Source organism: Rhinolophus ferrumequinum, chromosome 17 (assembly GCF_004115265.2).
Source record: "Rhinolophus ferrumequinum isolate MPI-CBG mRhiFer1 chromosome 17, mRhiFer1_v1.p, whole genome shotgun sequence".
NCBI classification, from domain to species: domain Eukaryota; kingdom Metazoa; phylum Chordata; class Mammalia; order Chiroptera; family Rhinolophidae; genus Rhinolophus; species Rhinolophus ferrumequinum.
The window spans coordinates 44,614,923-44,638,885 of record NC_046300.1 but is presented as its reverse complement, the minus strand read 5'-3'; the positions used below and the strand labels follow the sequence as shown (position 1 = coordinate 44,638,885).

Sequence of the window (23,963 nt, the reverse complement as noted above, 5' to 3'; positions counted from 1 at the left end):
AAGTCCCCCAAATCATCCCTATAATTGCTAATATTTATTGATTGCTTATGGTATACCAGGTAGGGCTTTTATATCATCGTTTTTTAATCCTTACAACAATCCTATGAAGAAGGTTATTAGCTCCATTTTGAAAATGACAAAACTCAGAGGATCAAGGGATTAGGCTGAGCTCACATAGCCTGAAAGTGGCAAAGCAGGGATTGAGCCAGAGAGGCTCTCTGTAACCCTAATCACTGTACTAGACTGCAACACTGGCCAACCTGTTCATGATACAGGACCCAGAGTTTTCTGCCCATAGGCCTTTATTTTAGTCTGGAATCCTGTCTTTCACATTTCCCAAATCTCTGAATATCTGCTGTGGACATAGCGATGTACCACCCCAATCCCCTTTAGGACTGGAGGACTTGTTCCCCCGTGTGTTGCTAGCAGACACCCTCAGCTGGCAGCCCGATGTGGACTGCCTCAGCTGAAGTTAAGGCATCTGCCCAAGGCCACACCCCCTTCTGGGAACAACGTGAGGGTATAAAGGCTCAGCCTCCTTACCACAACTCGGAAGGGCCACCTCAGCTTCAGAGCTCCCCAAATATCCTTGTACAAGGCTTTGTATGAATGCAGATATGCTAGAATATCTTTAGGTTACACTTAGAAGTGGCATTGCTGGGTCATGGGGCATGGACCTCCTCCTACACTGTTACTAGATACTGCCCAGTTGTTCTCCAATGGGGCGGGACAAATTTACATGTTTCCTGGGAGGATGTGAGAGCCTCTGCTGCCCCACATTCTTGCCAGAATTTAGGATTGTTTTACCAATCCAATGGAACTCAAATTATGTCTCATTTACTTTTATCTTCTCCTGGTTACCAATAAGTATGAGCATCTATTCTTATATTTTTAACCATTTAAAAATCATTTTCTGTAACTTATCCATTTATATCTTTTACCCATGTTTCTATGGGATTATTTGCCCTTTTCTTACTAATTCGTAGGAGCTGATTTTATATTCTGGAAATTAACTTTTTATTGATTCTATGCATGTCAAACATCTTCTTGTCTTGTCTGTATTTTCCCTGTATAGGTGTTATTGTTTTTGTTGTTGCAGGAAGGTCTCTATTGAGACCTTTGTTACGACTGCACCACAGCCCAACTTCTCCAATGGCTGACTCCTGCTTCTCTCCTTCCCTTCTGCAAGTGGGGACCCCAAGAGCACTCACTAATATACTCCTGCGTCGGAATCACTGTCTGAGTCTGCTTTCTGGGAATCCCAGGCTGCGATAGATCCTAATCCTGCAAGCTCACTTCAAATGCTGCTTCCCCAACAGAAAACCTTCCTGGAATTCCCCCACTAGCCCAGCCCAGGTAGGAAGTCCTCCTCCTCTAAACCAACTTCCCTCTCCCTGTATTTTAATCACTGCTACACATCTATCTATCTTCACTTCCATTCTGCACTGTAAGCTCCTTGAGAGCGGGCATTCTGTCTGACTCATTTCTCTGTCTTCTTTAGTATCTGCTCTTACCACTGGGCTCCAGAGTCAGACAGGTCTGGATTCAAATCCCAGCTCCACCTTTATCAGCATCGGTTTCCTCATCTGTAAAATGGGATGATGACAGCATCTTCCTCTTAGGCTTTAAGAATTAAATGTCTATAGAATGTTTAGCCCAGAGTCTGGCACTCCCTAATTGTTTGCTATCTATAATTATTGTTTATCTACTGTCATGATGGTACTAATACATGTTTATTGAATGGCTTGGGAATGAGAATGCCTGATGGTGACCAGCTCAGCAGGCTGTACTAGCAGAGTGAGTGTTCACGACTTCAACTCCCTGGGAGACAGTGGAGAGTGGCTGAAGGTCCCTCATGCCTTGGCAGTTTGCCCATTTTGCTCCGTCTCTCTCCATTCAGGCCTCATAGCTGGACCCTCCAGCATGCAAACTCTCACTCTCTCCTTCAACCCAACAATAAAAAATAAACTTGGCTTTGAATCCAAGGCCATTGGTGCTTTTGATCTTGGTTACAAAGCAAAGCAATTATTGCACACAAAAGCCCTGATTTATTTATGAAATGTGACAGACATCTTCGAGGCGGGAACGAAAAAGCTCACTGACGACCAGGCCCTTATTGCCACACAGTGAATGGCTGCTTTCAAACACAAGCCCCCCAAATGCCCTCTCTTCTTTGCTAAGAGTCTTTCCTCATTAGTGCTTCCTCCAGAACACCACAGCTTCCAACAATCAAATTCACTTCCCTACTCAGCAAGTAATTAAATTCTGCAGGCCTCAGAGCATAGCATAATGGGTGGCTATTGTTAAAAAAGCTGAGGCTGGAAATGAAATGGGCTTCAGTGCCCAGTCTCAGAAATGGTTGGGGAGAGAAGGGAAAGCAAGCAGGATGCAGATAGAACACCACAGGGGGTATGAGACTCAGCACCAGACCTGGAGTCTAAAACCTGCATTTGGGGCCAGATTCTGCGCTTACCAGAGGGAGGGGGCCTCAGTTTCCTGACCTGGAAAACAAGGAGGTTGGACTAGGTACGTCATTCTCCACATGCGGTCCCCAGATCAGCAGCTTCAACCTCGTTTGAGAACTTTTTAGAAATGCAGATTCTCAGGCTTCACTCCAATCTACTGAATCAGAAACCATGGAGGCGGGGCCCCACAATGCAAGTTTAACAAGCCAGCCTGGTGATTCTGGAAACCAGCCTCTTACAAACCAACCTCTGGTAGATAATGTTTAAAGATGAGGCCACAAACTCAAATACGTAAAGGACCAGGGAGGCAAAATAAAAGAACCAAATAGGTGCCCTACACTGGCCAATAGCAGGGACCACGGGGCAGTGGAGAGTCTGCCCCGACTAAATGGGCCAGTAGTTACTTAGTTCCAGCCAACTACTGCCAAGTATGAACCCACGTGGATCTAGTACTGGCAGAGCTTCTGAGTTTTCAAGAGAAACACAAAATCCTGATTTTTCTGTGAAATCCCCCAATTTAAAATGTTGATTCAATTTTCTTAACATAGTGAGGGCCAAGCAGGTTACCCTTGGGAACCAAATTCAGCTGTGGACCGCCATTTTGAAGCCTCCATTCTGAGCTGCCTTGGACCTCCATCCAAGAGCACCCACAATGCTCTTGCCTTTCTCCTAACACTGAACTCCCCAACTGCCTTTCCCTACTTGGCAGACTCCTATTCATCCTTCAACACCCAACTCAAAGGTCACCTTCACTCTATCTCATTCTGAGTTCTCTGCCCCACTTTCCTCTCTACTAAGAAGGTAGAGAAAAATCAAACACAGGGCCAAAGAATTGACATTTAGAAGAAGGTAGCACCACAGAGGAAGGCATGGAGAAGTAACAAAACAGGCTTTTCCCACAGAGGAAGAATTACAACCTCTTGGGAAAGTTACCCTATTGTTGCTTGAAAAATCACTTAAATAAGGACACAGATCCCACTTGACCAGAATCTGATAAAATAAAGTTTTAAAGGGGCAAGTATAAAGAAACATAAGTGCAGAATTCATAGTGTAGATTTAAAAACAGTTGGTACAAAAATACCTAGGGATTTGAGCTGAGAGTTCAGAGTGATGAGCTCACGAAAAAAGGAAATGCATTCACAGATTTCAATATTAGAAATAAACAGTCATGTAGCCCTGCTCTACTCTTAGCTGGTCAGACCTCCCTGAATGGTCCTGAATATTAACTTCTGTGGGTCAGAGAAGACCCAGAGACAGACCCAGGAAGTGACTTAGGTGGGGAGGAAACACAAAGCCAGACCACGGGGACACGTGAAGGAACCTGGACTGTTTACCCAGAGGAGGGGAAGACCTGGGAGGGTCATCATGATTTCTGTCTTTGAGCAATTAATCAATTGCCATGTGATTTGAGCTATGTTGTCCTCAAGGGTGTGACCAGGCTCTGTGAGTGGGACACTGTATGATTTCATCTCAACACTGGAGAGAATTCTCTAAAGAGGAATGAGCTGTCCTGAGACGTAGTGAATGCCATTTATTGAAGGAGATCTAGCAGAGGGAGGATCACTCCTACAGAGGATGACAAAAGGGCTGGAACAGAAAGCCTAGTGGACATTTGTTGATTTGTTTCACCCTTCTTCTTGTAAGAGCTCCCCAGGTTTTCCTGGGGAACCACCCCTCACCCATTTTCTGTCCCATGTGTCAGATGGAGTTGAGTGTACACCTGGCTTCAGTGGGGGGGGGGAGTTTCCCAGGCCTAGTCAGTCCACACTACATCACCTGGCCACAGGTGCCCAATCAGGGGTGTTCATGTGACCCACAATGGGCCAATCAGAGCCCATACGACCCAATTCTGGGGAAAGGGAGCTCTCACTTTCCACTGAACTTGAAGCAGGTAAGATGTAAGCCTGGAGCTTTCCAGGAGCCATCTGGTCATCACATGGAGAGAGACTGACTACAAAAGAGCCCTTCACTGCCCCCTCCCCACAAAAGCGGGGAAATTGGAGCAGAGCTGCAGAGAGACTGAATTCCTTTGTGCCCTTAAAGCGCCCCATGCCTGAAGCCAGGCTTGGCTGCGGAGAGCTGGTAAGTTCCCTTTCTTCCCTCTAGCCGGTTGATCTGGGTTTCTGTTGTTTGCAACCACAGAGTTCTGATGCATACAATGGACTCTAAGGCCTTATCCAATTCCATTGTGCTATGGTGGATCCACACCTCACACTTAACAGGGCTACCTGCATGCATAAGTCCATTTGCCCAGACAAATCCTAAAATAGCTTCTGGAATTTGAAGTACTACCTCTAGTCATGAGAATAGATTCCAATGCAAAAGGGGAAACCAAGAATCATGAAAAGGTAACTTATTAAGTGAGAAGCTGGCAGTCAAGGCAGCTACCCAAGACGCAAGCCCAGGAAGGGCACCTGGCCTGGAAGCTGCTCCCACCTCCTGCAGAAGCACTGCCGGAGCATGACATGGCAGGGTGGTGCAGGAACACCCGCCTCAAGTACGAGGACCCTGTCTCAGGAACGAGGCGGGCGCTCCATTCTCTGGGATCACTGGCAAATCACCATTTAATGAGCACCTACTGGATGCCAGGCCTGTGCTAGCCATTTGGCCTACATCTCTCTTTAAAGCAGGCCCCTGACATATGCATTGTCACCGTTTCCATCTCCCAGATGAGAAAACTGAGGCTCACAGAGACTTGCCCAGGGTCACACCGTCAGTGAGAGGCTCTGAGACTGACTCCAAAAGCCCAGCCACACTGCCTCCCGCTGGTTATGACAATGGGCCCAAAGTTGCCAAGTCCGGGGGCTCCTTGCATCTTTTCAGGCTTTACCTCCTCATCTATAAAACGGGTGAGCGAGAAGCCCGTTCCCCAGCCTGACCAGAGACCAGCCTCCACAGGAATTTTGAGGACTGCGGAAATTATTATTAGGTAAGGAGCGCAGCCTCAGTGCCGAGATTATCTACAACTGATGTGACCCAAAAGGACCGCGCTGTGCTAAATCAGCCAGCCAGGCCCGGCCCCCATCTCTCCCGGCCCACAGGGGCTGGTTCATTTCCTTTGTTCCACAGGCACAGGCCCGGTAACAAGGCAGCCAGGAGCTCAGCTGTAGACATTTTTTCATTATTTTCCACCCTGTTAACCTCCATCACAAGTAAGGCTGCTGTCAGCCTAAATGAGAACTGAAAAGATTTATCTCACTTGTCCCCGCGCTCAGCTCAGGAAAAAGACCCTTCATTTCCTAAAGGCTTGGATGACCTTTTTTCTGTGAGTCACTCCCACCCAGGAAAAATGACGTGACAGCAGCAGCGGGCAGAGGCTTATGATGGGACCAAGAGACCTGAATCACTTCAGTTGGACTTTGAAAAGCACTGTGTGGTTTTTGTTTTTTTTAATTGCACTGTATTTACCTTCCGAATTATGTTTCCTTATGGAGATAGTAATCTTAGACCACGTTTGGTAAACATGGCTCCAGGACGAGACCAGCGCATCTTGTGTGGAGGGAAGGAACTAGTGTGCAATTACAGTTCTGCTATAGACGGCACCCTCCGAGTGGACAATCCACAGACAGACCATGGCGAGATCATTATATTTCAAATCAGCTCGTCCTCTTCCCTGTGCTTCTAGCCATCCCAGGTCGCCTGATCCCTACAATGGGCACCTGACTAGAACGGATGCCATGGATTATTTTAGTAGTAAGAGTCTCTTACCTTGGTAGGACGATAGCCAGCTTTCCTGAGCACTTACTCAGTACCAGGTGCTATTCTCCTTGCTTTCCTTGGGGTTAACAGCCCTTGTAACCCTCCCAACTGCCTTGTGGGCATTTCTATCCCCATCCCACAAATGAGAAAGCTAAGGCTCAGTGAGTTTAAGGAACAAGACTAATGATGGAAAGCTAATGATGAAACCAGGATTATGAACCCAGGAATTTCAAGAATTCTGGACCCAAAGACCACACCCTAAGCACTTCCCAATAACACTTCCCTCCTTCACATACACCATCTCAGTTAACCCTCACACAGCGCTCGGAAGGAGTGGATCTTAACCCCATTTGCGAGACAAAGAGGATGGAGCTCACAGAGGCTACTGACTTGCCCACTTTACAGAAGAAGAAACTGACTGAAGTTCACAGAAGGGACTTCGGTTCCACGGACACTCATGCAGGACCTAGTGTTTGCCAGGCAATGTGCAAAGGACTTGGGATACAGAGACCTCAGCAGCATAAAATGTAACTGCTCCCTCCACACTCGGCTTCAGGGCATTTATATGGGTAAAACCTTTCTGAAAGCAACCGAGCAGACAGTTAAAAGACTTAAAAATAAGCAAACTTTGACCTCCAAAATTCCCATTGCAGAAACCTAAGGAAATAGCAGTGAATGTGACAAAGGTGTATATACAACCTTGCTCATAGCAGTATTATTTGTAAGAGAATGGAATAACCTAAGTGTTCCACAATAAGAGATTGGTTAAATAAATTAGGTTGCATCTATATAATGAAAAACTGTGTAATCATTCAAAAATATTATAGAAATAGAATTGGACACTTGAAACCTATGTAATTTTACTAACCATTGTCACCCCAATATATTTAATTTAAAAAAAAGAAACAAGAAATGTACTTATTGACATGCGAAAATTCTGTAATAAAGTGTTATATAATTTTTCAGGTGGTATAAGCAGATAGTAAAATCATACATGCTGTCTGATCTCGTTTGGGGAAAGTGCATATGTATACTGGAAAATGTATACATATGAGCACTCACAGAAAATGTATTTGCATATGTACATATAAAGAAATACCTATGACCCCAAAGTAAATACTGCTGAGCAGTAGATAACCTTTCAAGTGATTTTAATTTTTATGCGTGTGCTCATGTCTATTTTCCCAAATTTCATACAATGAATGTGCACTACTGACCGGATCATGCACAGGTTTTTATTTTTGTGGTGGTTGCTAAAGTGGCTGAGACCCCCATCCATACCCAGGATTCAAACTCAGGGCCTGGGATGCCAAGTCCAGCCCTGACCCTTTGCACCCTTCAACACACCTGCCCTCCTGGTTCCATGTCCCCAAGCCACATTCCACCCTGGCTGGCACAGTGTTGCCATGGGCAGCCTGGGGCAGAGACCCGGGCAGGTCAGATGGCCTGCTTGCCCACCTTTTTGAAGAGTCTGATGACATCCTCACTGATCTGGGAGAGGCGGACGATGACATTGTTCATGAAGATGTCATTGAGGGTGGCATGGTCTCGGCTCTCCCGCCTGGTCTGATTCAGGACCAGATACCAGCAGTTCACAGGTGAGAGGAGGTACTGGTCCTTCCTGTGGAAACCAAGACAGCTCGGGTTGGCTTCAATGGAACTGTCATCCAGACAGTGTTCTACAGTGTCACTCACCATGGCTCTTTTGACCCTCATGGGGCCCTTTCAAGCTGAGTTTTATTCTAAGACATTTACAGCTGGGGAACAGAGGCTAGGAGAACTGAAGTGATCCTCCCAAGGTCACAGAGCTGGGCTGGGGCCCACACCCAGGCCAGGCACTCTAGGTCCCATCCCATTTGCTACCTGCATCTCTCCCTTCTGGGAAGAAGCTGCTTTTCCTGGGGCTAAGAAATACTAAACCAATTGTGTTTGAAATATTTGTCTGAGTTCTAAAACTACACATTGCAAAGAACAAAACGGTGACCCTTCCCTTCCCTTTCCCTGCCTCTCCCAACTTCTGGGCTCCCCTCAGGTTCTTAACCCTTTGTACACCCCCAGGGTCAGTTTCTGTCTCTTAGCCTCCTGGAAACCCATGCCTTCACCCCTCCAGCTGCAGGCCTGAAGGGTTTCACGGTCTGTATTTGGGAAGAGGGGTTGAGGAAAGCTGCTTTGAGTAAAGTACATATAAGACAAATAAAGCTTTGTCCTGTAATGACTGATAGATTCTTAGCATCTTCTCACTGGACATTGTGCTAAAACAGGGGTTCTCAAAGTGTGGTTCTCAGACTAGTGGCAGCATCACCTGGAATCTTGTTAGAAATGCAGATTCTCTCCAACATATGGTGATGGAAAGAGAACTGACTCTGGGTGGTGAACACACATGTGAGATATAGATGATGGATTACAGAATTGTACACCTGAAATCTATGTAACTTTATCAATTGTCACCTCAATAAACTTTAAGTAAAAAAAAAAAAAGAAAGAAAGAAAGAAACGCAGATTCTTGAGCCCCACTCCAGACCTGCTGAATCAGAAACTCTAAGGTGAGCCTGGCAATCTGGGTTATAACAAGCCCTCCAGGAGACTCAGATTCACACTGAAGTCTGAGAGCTTGGGAAATGGGATGTTTCCAAAAAATGAAATGGGGGAATACCTCTCTTGTCTATACTTTACCAAAGACCCCTCTATTAGCCTCAATAAAGGGTGTATCCTGTTCTCCAGGAAGAAAGAGGGAAGGGCAATTCGAAACCAAAATCAAACCCACAATGCCGTGTGGCCATCTTGGCCTCTAACCCTGACTCTTCCCTTACTCTGCTTTCCAAGGCAGGAAGGAGATGTTGGAAGGGCAGGATGTGGGGGGAGAGGCCCACCCTCCACCTGAGGGTGGTCGGCCCCAGGTCCCCCAGGCCTGCCTTGCCTCCCGTGCCCTAAGGCTACTCAGGTCATCTCTGAGAGCCGGCCATGGTTACCTCTCAGCCTCCTGCTGTCAGCGTTTCTGAGGAAGGGAATTCTGCTGGCTCTCACTACGCAGCATCATCCCCTGAAAGCCACGTGGACGTGCTGCGGGGTGCAGCCCTGAGGGCCTCCGGGCACCCACAGCACCCCCACGCCCTCACCCCACCCTAACCCTGGGCTTGGGAAGGAGAGGTGAGGAGGGCTACTTGACTTAGAAAAATTTCCTTTCTGTCACCAAATAGACTGAAAATCTGTCTAGGTAGCAGGAATTTGGGAGAAGGGAATATGGTTTAGAGGACAGATATATTAGAAACTCTCTAAGGAAAAGAGAAGCGACATGCTGCTCTGGGAAAAACAAACCGATTTCTCCCTTGCTTATAACCTAGAGAAAAGGCCAGAGCACTGAAATTCAACCACCCGGCCCGAATCCCTCAGCATTTACTCCGTGTCAGATCTCAGGTGGGCTCTGGGGATCCGTGATACAGACCTGCCTTGGAGGGGCTCCTTGTCAAGGGGCTGAGGCAGGAGACAAGGATTACAGTGGAAGATGACAAAGCATCACTTCTGCGTGAGAAGGTGGAGAAGGCCCTGCACGCCCCCTGTGCCCACCACGTCCCCGACTCACCGCCCCTTCTGCTTTCACACCAGGCTCTTCCCCACCTGGGGCCTTCACTCACACTACTCCCTCCATCTGGAATGGGGTCACCCCTGCTCGCCTCGGGACTGCCTCCTTCTCTTCCTCTGGGTCTCAGATTAAATGACACCTCCCCAGAGAGCACGAGTGTGACCGGACTCTAAGGCACAGGTGTCCAAAGTGGGGTCCCAGGCCAGCAGCATCAGCATCACCTGGGAACTGCTTGGAATGCAGGGCCACCCCTGACCACTTCATAAGAAACCCTGGGGGTGGGCCCAGAGGCTGTCTTTTAACCAGCCCTCCAGGCGGTGCTGAAGCATGGTCAAGTTTGAGAATGTCTGCCTTAAGGAGTTCCTTCCCCCACTCCTCACCCTACTACTGTAAGATCTTTCAGAGCAGGGACCGTTTCTGTGTTAGTCACATCTAGTGCCCAGCAACGTAGGAGACGACACCTAGGAGATGCTATGGCAGAGAGACGCATGAAGAAAGATCACATTCGTCTGGGTCTTGAAGAATGGGTAGGAGTTTTCCAAATAGGCAGAAGCGCAGAGGAAGGTGGACTTGCAAGCAGAAGGAACCGTGAATACAGAGAAATAGTTCAGTAGAGCTAGAATTCCAATGTGGTACGGGAAGACTGGTAGGGCATGAGGGCTGGGAGACAGGGTAAGGAATCAATTGGGGGGTGGGGACATTGAATGCAGGATAATTAGCTGGGACTTTATCCTCTAGGCCACACGGTTCTCAGCCTGGGTTGCACAGTAGAATCACCTGGGGAGCTTTTAGAAAACAGCAAGACCCAAGCCCCATCCAGGACCAATAAAGTCAGAATCGCTGGTGGGTAGAGCCTTGGTATTGGTATTTTTTAAGAACTCTCTGGAACATTCCAATGTGTATCCAGGGTTAAGAATGCCTGCTATAGGCAGTAGGGAGTAATGGAAGTTATTTAAGCAGAGGTATGAGCTAACCAACGTGTGTCTTAGAAAGATCATTGAGGGCAAAATGGAGAGTGGATTGATGGCTGGTGGATGGATGGATGGATGGATGGATGGATGGATGGATGGATGGATGGATAAATGGGGGGATGGATGGGTAAGTAAATGAGTAGATGGTAGATGCGTGGATGGATGTAGGCACATGCATGGGGCTGGAGACAGGAGAACTAATCAGGAGGTGACCTTATACCAGGAGAATACAGATATCGAGGGCCTGGGTAGCATCCAGGGAAGCCTGGACTTGAGAGACTCCTCAAGGAGAGCAGATAATCTTGGAGACATCCTAAAAGTAGAGAGTAGGAGGGAGGAAAGAGGGGTGGATGGTGATTCTGAGGTTCAGCTCTCAGGCGACTAGACGTTGATGACGTGAACCGAGGTAAAAACTGCACGGGGAGAAGAAGGCTTGGGTAGAAAATACTTTCCACATCCCACTTTGGTGGCGATGGAAATGGTAAGACTAGAGTAAAAGAGAGATGAGATAATTGAGCTGTTACCTAAATTACTTCAGGGGCTTAACTCAGCCTGGGATGCAAGAATTGAACAGCATCAGAGAATTAAATGTGCAAAATTTATGGAAATCACAGCCAGAAGGTAAGTTTCGAGGGGAGGGAGATCTTGAAAGGATGTAGAAGTGCTGGCATGGCTTGGAGGTCATTAAGTAGGTCACCTGGCCAGGGAGATTAGATACGAGAAAGAGCAGAAAGATCAGAGCTTTCCTTATGGGAAGCTGTGGACAGGAGGCAATGCGGCCTTAGGTGGAATTACAGGAGGAGGCAGAAAGAGCAGAGGCAAGGAGAAAGTTACCAGAAAGCAACCAAGGACTTGTCAAGCTACAGTGAGCAGCTGCTGGAAAGATGAAGGCTTTCATTCTGGCTTTCACTCATGCACCATCTGTCTGTGTACAGGTGCCAGGCACAGCTAGGCACTATGGATGCAGCAGCGATCGGAGCGGGCAAGACCCTGCTTCCCTCCACCTTCCACTCGAGGAAGGGAGACACACAAGGAAACAGAAGAGGATGACACAGACTCATAAACTTAGTGAGGAGAAGGAGCAGAGGAGGTGGTGGTGAGGCGGACACGATGGCTTCCTGGAGGAAGTATATTCTAGACTGAGAACTAAAGGCTGGAATGGAGTTTGAGAGGGCAGAGTTTTCTACGTGGAGAAATGGGATGAACAAAGGCCCAGAGGGAGGCCGGAGACAGCATGTGGGTGAGCTGAGCATAGCTGAGGGGGGCTTGAGAGGGGAGGGAGTGATAAACGAGGCTGGAGAACTAGGCAGAGACCACGTAACCCAGGGCCTTTAAGTCCCATCGGAGAATTTGAGCTTCATCCTGAGGTTGGCAGGGAGCCATAGAAGGGTTTGGAGTAGGGGAGTGAAAGGGGAAAATTGCATTTTCAAACTTTCACTCTGGCTCCCACCAGGAGGACAGACTCAAGGAGGGTAAGAGAGAAGGTGAGCGATCCGAGAAATCCTAGGTGGGAAACTGATTGAATGGGGTGAGGATTGGGGTTGGGAGGGAGGAAAAGACCTACAAGGCCACTCCCAAGGTATCCAGGTTGAGCCCTGGGAACAGGTGGCATTTACTGAGATGAGGAGCAGGTCAGCAGAGAGCAGGCAGGGAAGACAATGAGCTCTATTTGAATAAGACAAGTCTAAAGAGCTTCTGGGACATCCAGATGGCAGTACCTGGGCTAGAGCCCACATAAAGCTCACAGTCCAGTGGGGGAGATGATAACCATCAGAGTCCAGCAAATGCGTGTGAAGTTACAACCGCAGAAAGTGCTAGAGAGGAGAGAATGGTGCCATGAGGCCCTGTAAAAAGGGAGCCTGGCCTGATTTCACAGGTCACTAAAGTGTCCTGAGGAAGGGCTCTTTTGGCTGGTCTCTAAAGGAACAGTTGGAGTGAGCTAGGTGAAAGAGGGTCAGGAGAGTGGACTCGGGAAGAGAGGGTCCCAGGCAGAGGGAACAGAATGGGCAAAGTCTCATTGGGGAGCAGGGAGCTTGGTGCATTTAAGGAACTGAATAAAGACCTGTGTGGCAGGAACCCAGGAAGAAGCAAGGCGGAGGAGGGGGCAGGTGCAGGGTTTTGCAGGCTCTGGCCAGCACATGGTCACCGTCCTATTGGCCACCTGGATTGTTCTGGGACCACGGAAAGAAGCCCCCGGGCCACAGATGGCAGAGCTGGACATTGGCCTTTGGGGACCTTCGGTTTTTTCCTTCCCTTTTCAGGGGGTTGGTTACTTGTCCCTTTTGAAAGTGGGGTCCCTGGGACCTGAGAGCCAGCTTTCCACGCTAACAGCCATTTTTGCCTGTAGCAGCCATACTTTTGGAGAACGTCAAATCGAACCTGGACCTGTGCTCTCTCCTCTGAGGCATGTCTTGAGCGGCCTTTCTACGTTTCCAATCTAACGTCCCAGCATCTACACAGCAGGTAGGAGCTGCTGAGCTAAGGCATAATGCGAGAACTTTCATACATATATAATTTTTTTTAATTTTTTTTTTTTTTGCCAGAAAATAGCAATGAAAATTTCTGGTGAATCACAGCTTTCTTTCTTTGGCTAGGGGAGCTGGGTCTGAGGCTCCAGGAGACTGCAGCTAGAGCAGTGAAGGCCTTGCCAAGCTGGTGAGATAGGAAAATGAAATTAGCAGTGAGCCAGCTTCTCCGGCTTCTCAGCTGGGGGCTGGAAAATTCTGCTTAGCAAACAGAACCCATTTCCAGGCCTGCAGAGCCCCACATTGCAGAAAAATCCAAATCTACTGCCCTGGGATCGTGGTCCCTCAGGGAGGGAGGCAAGCAGCTACAGATGACACCATCCTCAAGACGCCGAGTCCGTGCCTCTGGCTTCCTGCTCCCTTCCAGAACGTTCTTGGGTTTTACTTTGGGCTTGTTTGGGCGGCTGCCAGCAAAACCGCCTCTGAAAAGCACTTCCTCACTCCTCTAGGATGCCATTCCTCACGGAGCATAACAGTAGACATCTGTTACTCTTTCCTGCTCAGAATCTCTCCCCCTTTCTTTTGATAATATTATCTAGATTTCCTCACTCAGGAAATCTAGATTTCTTCGCTCTCAGGCAGGCCCTCTCCTGACCACAAATACCATGACTGCTAGTTAAGCGCAGTAGAAAGAGTGCACCATGCATTTTTTCTTCAAAGCCACTGTTGCAAACTCTTATGTGCACTTCAAAGCCCAGGGCATCCTCAGGCAGAGCTGACCACTCGCTCCCTCACTCGCTCCCTCACTCCTTTGAGGAATCATCCCTGAGCCATGGTGAGTCTGTGACCAGCAATTCACCATCCTGGCCACAGAGTGAGATGCAACTCCAGGTGTTTGGGTGGAAAAATGGAGGAAAGCACGCTCCTCAATTAGTTCCAGGGCCAAAAAGCTGTGGTGAACCTCTTGCTACCTAAGCTGTCCCAAGCAGGATTTGGAATTCACTGCCCTAGCTGGAGTAGGAATCATTCATTCCACAAATATTAACGGAGTGCCATCTTTTGTGCCAGGCAGTAGTAAGTAAAATCAGCCACACTCCCTCATTCATGGACGTTACAGTCCAGGGGGAGCCTCAGGTGACCACCGAATAATCACATATATAGACAGGAAATTGCCAAGAGATGGAGAGAGCAAGTCTAGGTCCTGATGACATCCTTTGAGCCCCTGGATCCAACTATGTCTGAAACCAACCACCTCCTATCCCTTTACATTTTTTGAGTAGAATTTTTGATCCTTTAAATTTCTCCTCCTCCCATTACCACCATTTTTGCTTAAACCAGTCTAAAGTATTTCTGTCACTTCGGCTAAAGGTGTTCTGACTAATAGCCACAGATCTTGGGTTTGTATTAATTTCATCTACAAGATTGTGAGCCTTCTTAAGGCACATCCAGCCATCTTTTTAATCCTCTGTGACTAGCACATAGCAGATACTCAAAAAATACTAGCAGAGTGAGTGAATGAATGAATGAATGAATGAAAGCACTGGATTCTGCCAAGGGCTATGGAGGGATACAGGAAATAGAAGAGATTGTTCCTGCCTTTAAGGGGCTTATGGAATAAGTGAAGAAACAAACCCCACATGTGCCAATGGCAACTGATGAGATGACGTGAGCGACACGTAAAAGCTGTCATCCAGAAGTAACTAGACGAGAAGATCTAAATGAGTGGTTTAGACAGAACACCCTGTGGATCTCAGCTAATCCCTATCGGAAAGGCCTTTGAACTAGGCCTTGGGGCAGGGGGTAATCTCTACTCCTGATCCACCTGGGGTAGCAGCCCATTATGAGTGACTTGTGTCCTCCAAAAATTCGCATGCTGGAGTCCTAACCTCAGGACCTCAGAGTGAGACCTTACTTGGAACTCGGGTCTTTATAGAGGGAATCAAGTACAAATGACGTCGTTCAAGTGGGCCCTAATCCAACATGATTAGTGTCCTTATAAAAAAAAGGGGAAATTTGGACACACACACACACACACACACACACGGAAAATGCTATGTGAAGATGAAGGCAGAAATCAGAGTGACCACGTCTACAAGCCAAGGAACACCAAAGATTGCCAACAAACCACCAGAAGCTGGGAAAAGGCCTGGAACAGAGTCCCTCACAGACCACAGAAGGAACCGGCAGCCTGATCTCAGACTTCCAGCCTCCAGAACTGGGAGACACATCTCTGCTGCTTAAGCCGCCAGGTGCCAGATGCTTGTGACAGCAGCCCTGTGCACCGCGGTCCCCACCAGATCTCAGCCTGCCCTTCCTGGCCCAGCGCAGGCACCCTCTCTGGCCTTGTCTCCACCCCTCACCCTGCCCCTCTGCCCTCTGGCCACACTCACCTTCTCTCAGTTCTAGAAGGTGCTCGTGCTCACGGAGCCTTCACACTTACTGGTGGGAATGCCCTTATCCGTGTGTCTGTTGAAACCTACCCACGGCAGAGCCCCTCCCTGCCAGTTGAAATCCACTGACTTAGAAGCTGCCTTTGGCTGATGCCTGCCCTGAAGCAGAGTAATTCTGACGGGGAAGGACTACCTCCACTGAGTCGCCTGGCTGAAGCAGATTCTGCTTACCGATCTGGGGTGCTATGGAGTCAAAGCTGGGGTTCAAATACCAGTTCTGCCCCTTGCCATCTGGCTGAACTTGGGAAGGTAGTTAAACCTTTTCTTTCCTTATCTACAAAATGGGGTTGATAAACACCTACCTCAAAGTGGCATTTTAAGGATTAAGTGAAGTAATTAATGGGATGCGCTTAGCATCAAACCCAACATATCATAATATTGTTATTATCATTGCTATATTACCACCAGCACCTCACTAGGTTGTTGGGAAAATCCAATGACTGATGTATGTAAATCTATGGCCCATGGTAGGTTTTCTAGAAATGTTGGTTTTCCTCCTCCCATTACTACTTTCTCCCCCTGCAAACTCTTACATGTACTTCAAGGCCCAGTGCGAATGGTCCTGTGACTCCCCCTCCATCCTGGGACAGAATTAAATTACTCCCTCACTCATTTGCTCCCCACACTTCAAAGTGACAGTGCCGCGGGTCTGGTGTCCAGCATGTCCTCTGGGCTCCCCTTGAACCTGCTGAATGTATTCTTGGTACCAGAATGAAAATCTCTGCTCCAGGCAACGCCGGGCCAACCTCATCTTCTCTGTCTCTGCAAGCCCCTTTTGCCTTAATATATCCACCTGCAAAATGGGTGGACCATGCAGTGTGTACAGTGCTAGGCAGACGAAGGGTCCTGACCCATGGCTCCTCTGTCTAGTTCTTTCACTGGTCAGCTGGGGATCCTAAGCCAGGCTCACCGAGTATGGTCTTCAGGTCCTTTGCCTGTCAGGTGGGGAGAATAATACCTTCCCGAACTCTCCCCAGCCCCGCCAGGATTCTTGGGTGGATTTAAGCAGCTCAAGTCTGGGGAGTCACTTTGCAAAGTATAAGGTACTGTATGATCTTCAAAGATCATTATTATGCTATTTGCCTAATGGAATTGAGTCAAAACTAAACCCTTGCATATTACAGCTTGCTTAAATCTCCATTATTACAACATCAAGTTTTCATTTTTTAGAATAAAATTTGAGTGACATGCACATCTCACAGATATATGCACATATCACATATCACACATAAATAAATCACATCCTGGTTAGTACTTTGGATGTTGCTGATTATAGGCTCAGAGGATCCTAGGAAACCTGGGGTGGGATCTGAGAAAGGACTAGGGGGAAAGACTGGAAGGAGAAAAAGGGATTGTAGCCATCGCAAAGACCACTCTAGGCTGCGCCTCCAGCCTTAACATCCCTCCCAGCAAGGAAGAAAGGAAGTTGGAGGATGGAGAGGGTTGCGATGCAAGAGGTTCTCTTTCCCAGAGAAGGTGTCATGCTGGCTTCAGGAGTTTTGCCATTCCTGCATACCATCACACATCCCTGCTTGTTGTCCTTTTTTTACTTAACTGCATTTATTTATAAAGGACTTTCCCTAGTCTAAGTTAAAATAAAATTTAAAAAAAATCACTTGCCATAAATAGAAGGTAACTAAAAAAGTAAGTTCAAGAAAAACTAAACAGTATCACTCAGTCCTAGGCAGATGCTAACACCCCCTCAATTTGTGAAAAGTGGGATTAGAGAGGCATTAGCAACATGCTAGCACCAATCTGAGACTTTCTCCTGGAGCCAGCCACAAGGACTGAAAGAGAACAGAAAAGGTAATTTAATATTTATGGTTCGTGTGCTGTCAGTGAGCCCTCCCTCATTTTGAGGAGCACTGATCCAGTCTGACAGTCCATCACATTATAGACACACGCTCCTAAAATACCGTGCCTTTGAGTACACACCTCCACAGATTAGCCATTCACACCTTCCAAGGCAGCCCTTGCTGGGCTGGACAGCTCTGGCTACTGGACTGTTCTCAAGGGTGAGTTGAAGTCGGCTTCTCTGAAAATGTTATTTTGGACCTCACTTCTTTCCTTCTGCAGCTGCACAAAATAAGTCTATTTCGTTCATGTATTTGAAGAAAGCATTTGGTCATATCTTGGTCTTATCAGTTATTCATTCAAAAAACTTTGATAGAGCTTCTGTTATATATCAGCTAGATGAAAGATGATAGATAGGTAGGTAGGTAGGTAGGTAGGTAGATAGATAGATAGATAGATAGATAGACAGACAGACAGACAGACAGACTAGAAATGGCCCCTTGTCTTCAAGCAGCTGGCAGACTGAAGTGGGAAAACCAGGCCTGTGAGCTGGCACATCCCTTGCTCATCTGCCCCGAGCCCCATGAGAATGACACACAGATCACTGCATGCGTGGGATCAATAGCTGGGGCTTCCCAGAAGAGGCGCCCCTGAGCTGGCCATGGTGGGATGAGCAGGAGCTGACCAGCAGGAGGGGAGGGAAACCCTGATGCCCACATAAGGACAATGTGGCCTGGTCTGATGGGTGGCTCTCAGGAAACACGAACCCAGCCCAGCGAGGTGAAGGGACACACACCCAACGTCACGTAGCTAGAAGCAGTTTGGCATTTTGGAGCCAAATAAACCAAGATTAGAATCTTAGCTCTGCTACTTAACCTACTCTAGCTGTGTCCCTCTGGACAAATTACTGAATTTCTCAAAATCTCAACATTTTCAACTAGAAATACAGAGATAGTACCTGCCTTGAAGCTCACCACGTTTATCATGAAGGTTAAACGAGACAATGCATATAAAACATCTCGTAGAGCTGTTGGCACACGATAATGTAGATGTGAGAGTATTTGAAAGATTAAGCAACCTGCACAGCAGACACTGAGCCATCAGGAAAGATCTGTACTGCACACTGTAGCGGGGGATTATTGGCTCTGGGAAATATTACTGGAAAGCCGTGACTAGTGTGACAGTCATCCTAGTAATAGTGATAGCTATGAATGGAGACACAAGACCCACCGGGAGGATCTTCCCCATTTTCCCCACCTCGTTCTGAGGAAACTCATTCTGAATCCTTTGCACATTTATAGGCTCAATTTACCAGCCACAAAAGTACTTCTCTGCTTAGGATTTACCTGAAAGGCTAAGTCTAAATTATAGCAACTTTGTAAGGAAATGCTACCTCTGAAAAAAGTCTGTGATGCTTCACCTCCCCCCATTCCAGAAAAAGTGATCAAATTAGTTGCTCACTGGAATCTCCCCTCCCAACTGCTCCGTGAAGCTGAGAGATGCTCCAAACCTCCTTTGCATAAAATATGAAGCCTTATTCATTAACTAACCAAGCACCCCCCAGCTCTTTCCAAATTCTGGTTTTGCTCATTTAAACATATTTGAACAGAATTCCCTGTTGCTTCTCCCCACCCCTTCCAGCTGTCCAAATAGCAGCAACCAACACTTAGCCTTCTGGAGAGACCATTTTTATCAGGTATATCCCCGGAAGGTCAGAGGTATCAAAACTGAGGAGTCGGGAAGAAAGAGCTCTGTCACCTCACGTACAGAGCACTGCCTGTAGCTCTAGCATTCCAGAGGGAACCCAGCGTTTGTCTAGAACAGAGCTTTTCAAACAAGGAGTGCTAGTTGGGGAAATAATAATCAATACCTGGGGGAGGGAGAATTCTGTGGTCTAACAGCATTTAGAAAGATGTCAACAGGCTTATTTATCGCCAAACTTCTCAGAGCCGTCCTTATCCTAATGTGTGTTGGGAATCTCTAAGAGGGGGTCCAGAGGGGCAGTTGTTCCCAGCTTCACGCATGTTTTCTCTCTCTCTCTCCTAGACATCTTAAAGTATTGGTGTTTTAGAAAACACCGCTCTGAAGGAGGAAAAGCCTTAGTCCAAGGAAACCTCTGGCTTCTTAGAACTACTGGGCTTGCTTGAGAACGTCCTCCTTCCCCAAGAGGCAGCTCTCAGGCCCCGTGTGTCCTTCCACACCACACCTCCTCAGGAAGGGCTCCCAGCTCCAGGCCTTGGAAAGGACAAGCCGAGCCTAGGTCAGGCCTGGCTGGAAAAGGGTGGTGGGTCGTGGGTTTTACGCTGGGGAAGAGGAGGGATCTAGCAGGCCAGCACGGCCTGAAAGTGAGTTGTAACAATTTGTCATCTAGACAATCATCATACTGGGTGACTCTTAAACATGAATACCCTGCAGAGCTTGTTAAAATATAGATTGCCGGGCGCTACCCCCAGAGTTGCTCATTCAGCAGTAAGGGAGGCCCCAGGTTTTGCATTTCTAACAAGGCCCCAAGTGATGCCCACGCTTGGTCAGGACCACACTTTGTAAACTAGTGCTCCAGCTTCTGTGGTCCCTGTGCCCCAGTCAGGGAATCCACGCTCTGTCCTCTCAGTAACACTGAGCCAGGCGCCAGGCACAGGCACAGGTGACCCTTCACCCAAATGGCCTCACCAAGCTCCTAAGGCAACAGGAAGACAAATGTCCCCTGCTCTGCCTCCCACCGCTCCCAGCCCAGGGCAACTCTAATTACCACTTGGCCTTCGTTTACTCATTCAACAAACATTTAGTGAGTACCAACCATATATCAAACCTGATGCTAGGTGCTAGGGACCCCAGGTCAACTGCCTCCCTTTCTGCCATCTCGAAGCTCATAGCCCAGTGGTTATCAAAAGACAAGAAAATAGGGTGGCAGCTTTTGCCTCACCTCCCTTCTCAATAACTTCCATCTTAAGTCAGAAGTGAAGACACCTTTGATTCCTCTCTTTTCCCCAATTCTACCTCTGAAAGATTTCCCAGCATCTGTTCACTCCTTCTCACTTGCTCTGCCATCAGTCAGGTGATCGTCACCAGCTGCCTGGACAGCGCCACTCCCACTCACCCCCTGCTCTCCTCAGCTCCACTCTTGCCCCCTCCACTCCAGGGTGATCTTTTAAAAATCGAAATCAGATCATGCTACTCCCTACGTATGATGCCTCAGTGACTTCCTACTCTGCCCTCATCACCAGTTCCAGCCCCACTGGCGTCTCCCCTCACACTGCCCCTCACGACTGCTCCTTCCGGTCCCTCAGGGCTCTGCTTAAATGCCACCACCTCCAGGAGCCGTCCCTGACTGCCTTCTAACTCAGGGTAGAGGATTAAAGGGAGCTGCAGATCCTCTGACAGACCTCCCATGACAGGAGGGCTTTATTTCCTGTTCCCCTTGAAGCTGAGCTAGGGTTGAGAAGATGGTGCTCCGTCCTAGCCTTGAAGAAGACTGCAGCTTCCCCATTGTTTTCTCACAGCCCTGAGCTACCATGTCTGAAGTCTAACACCTGGGTGAAGCGCCAGGTAGACAGGCCCTGACATCACATGGAGAGGGAGGGAACCCAGCTGAGCCCAGCTGTCCAGGTGTCCCCACTAAAGTGCCAGGTACATGGGTCAAGCCGTGTTGGACCTTCCAGCTCACACTGGCCACAGCTGAACATCACGAAGTAATCCCAATCGATGCCACATAAAGCAGAAAAATCACTCAGCTGAGCCCTGTCCAAATTCCTGACCCACTAAATCATGGTATACATTAAGTTTGGGGAGTATTGCTGCTGCAGATAATAGATAACCAGGACACTTTGCATTATACTTACTCCCATCCTAGCAATCATTTGCTTTGGTTCTTTAATGTTTCATTCTTAATCTCTCTCCTCCACTAGATGTTAAATTCCATCATGGCAGGAACCAAGTCTATCTCGTTTACCACTATACCAGGGCCTGGCACATAGCAGGTGCTCAATAAATATTAGATGAATAAGCAAACCAGTAAGTACAGAATATTAGGGGCACACAGAGGAAGCACGAGAGAAAGTGACACCTACACGCTGAGGCCTAGCAAGCGAGCAGGGGCAGGGTTCACAGAGCAGAGCCATAGGGATTGGGTGCTTGCCCCAGCCACACCAGCATCCACGGGCGTTCCCCAAGCCATGTACTCGCCTCTCGAGAGAAGAGAGAATATCTGAGAGCAGAGACTGCGTCTCCTAAATCTTTGTGTCTTCAGCACAGTGCACAGTACAGGAAAATAAGAGGTCCTCAATTCATTCATTTCAAATAAATGAACGACCAACATGGCTTCCTGGAGAGAGGAGCCCGAGCTGGAAGTCAGGAACCCTGGCTTTTCTCACTCAACAGCTCACTGTGGGTCCTTTGTAAAATAAGCCACTGAGCTGGCAGGGTGCTCAGCTGGCGTGAGATAAAACCCCCGGCTCCTCTCTATGTGCCTGGCTTATCACCAGGATTCTAAGACAGCAAAGGTGACAGAGGGCTTTGGAAGAGAAACGTGGTTAGAAGAGAAATCTGTGATGGTAGGAAAGAAGCACGTGATGGCATTGTTCTCTAAATATTCAATGTGCCCCAGGTAACCCTCAGAGCCATCATCTTAGCCTTTCTTTGAATCGTGTGCCACACAGAACACAACACAGGTAAGTCTAGCCTAGACACAGCACCTCCTGGGCAACTGTAATGGTTTTTTAAAATTATTATCTAGGTGAGTAGGGAGCAGCTGGGGCCCATGGAGCGAGAGGAGGAGCACCGGACTTAGAGTCAAGAGACCTGCGTACCGGTTATGGACTGAACGTGCATCCCCGCCAAAGTCCTATGTTGAAATCCTCCCCCCAGTGTGATGATATTAGGAGGCGGGCCCTGGCGGGTAATTAGGATTGGACGAAAAGCCAAAAGAGGGCCTGCACCGCAACCCAACACGCTGGCACCCTAACCTGAGCCTGCCAAGCTCCAGAACTCTGATAAATGGATTTCTGTTTATAAGCCACTGGGTCCGTGCTGCTTTATCATAGCAGCCGATAGTCTAAGATGGTTCCCATGTCACTTCTGCCACTGTGAGCTCTTGGGCAAATCAATTCCCTCTCTGAACCAAATCTCTCTGCCAAGAAGACTTTATAAACTGAGTAAATACCGTCCCTCCTCTTCTTCTCCCCCATTTTCTCCCACTCATTCACAAGCACCCCATCTCTGCCTGGCACTGGGCCCACTGCAGTGGGAATAAAGTGACAAGACCTGGGTCCTGCCCTCCAAGCGCTCAGAGACTACCCGCAGACAGATGGACACCCCTCAATGAAGTACCCGTAAGACAGCAGGACAAGGCCTCTCCGGACAGCCAGGATGAAGACCCTGTGTGCTGAGCTCCAAAAAAGAGGCAGGCAGGGGTCGTTGCTGGTTGGCCCTGGGGTCAGAGGGCAAGTCCAGGCACCCCCTAGAGACGCCCACTTCCAAAGCCGCTGGGGGCTGTGCCGTTGAGTTCACATCATGCAGAGGGCTCACACCAGCTGCGCTGGCCTGGCCCACACCCTAATTAGACTTTCATACCGTGTCGAGCAGCCTGCTTGGCCCGAGTGCCAGCTGGGGCTCCTGTTCCGTCTGGTGGCCTCGGTTAATGAACACATGAGGGGTTGGCCAAGCTCGTTACAGGTGATGCAAGGGAACAGGGGACCCCCACCCGAGCTTCCCCACTGCCCCGCCTTTCCCCTCTCCCCCATGTTCACACTGAAAATGAAAGAGGAAGGAGAGAGGCAGGAGCTGAGGCTCCAACCTGACCACACAGCCCCAGATGGCTCCAGTGACAGCTCAACCAGAGACTGGGTTTCCGAACATGTGTCTGCGACTGTGGTTTCAGGGGGTGTTCAGACCCCATGGCTGTAACCAGGCTGCCCCCAGAGTGAGGAGGGAGAATGAGAGTGATGGTTCAATGCTGTCTCTTTCCAATGACGGGTCCACAGTCACGTTTGGACAAGCTGCTTCCTCAGAGCTTCATGTCCTCATGTTTAAGATGGGGTAGGAATACCCACCTGGCACAAAGCAAGCACTCAGTTAACACGCTCAATAAATTACCACTGCTGTTGTTATTACTAAAAGACAAGCAAGAAAAGCCACCAAAACGTAAGCAGCGGTTGCTTCTGAGCGGCAGGACTGTGAGTGATTTTTTTTCTCTCTCCTATCTTTATGTATTTCTAAATTGTATACAATGACCATTTTACTTTTATCACTTGGGGAAAAAAAACACACAAATTTTCTCCCAAAAAAATATATCAGAAAAACGAGATTATGTATGTGACAGGACGTAGACAGTGGAGGAAATTATTAATAGAAGCTTCCTTCTGCAGCGCAAGTTTAAAGAGATGTGATTTGATAGAAAAATAAGCACAGCATTTGTAAAGAAGTAATGAATTTTTGCCCTTTCATAAAGCAATTTCTTATTTGCACACGTCAAGAGAAGAAGGCACAAGTGTTCGAATGCTGTGGCACAGACTAAGGAAGATGTTCAGGGGAGTTTAAAGGAA

The 23,963-nt window shown here is 48.1% G+C and overlaps 1 protein-coding gene across 5 annotated transcripts in view; it reads right to left on the bottom strand.

Moving 5' to 3' along the window:
- SRGAP3 (SLIT-ROBO Rho GTPase activating protein 3) overlaps positions 1–23,963 on the bottom strand; it is a 237,810-nt gene that overhangs the window by 97,600 nt on the left and 116,247 nt on the right. For all 5 annotated transcript variants that reach the window (XM_033132357.1, XM_033132358.1, XM_033132356.1 and 2 more), the window contains one exon: positions 7,623–7,785. In XM_033132357.1, the coding sequence (XP_032988248.1) occupies positions 7,623–7,785 (163 nt within the window). The remainder of the gene's footprint in view (positions 1–7,622; positions 7,786–23,963) is intronic.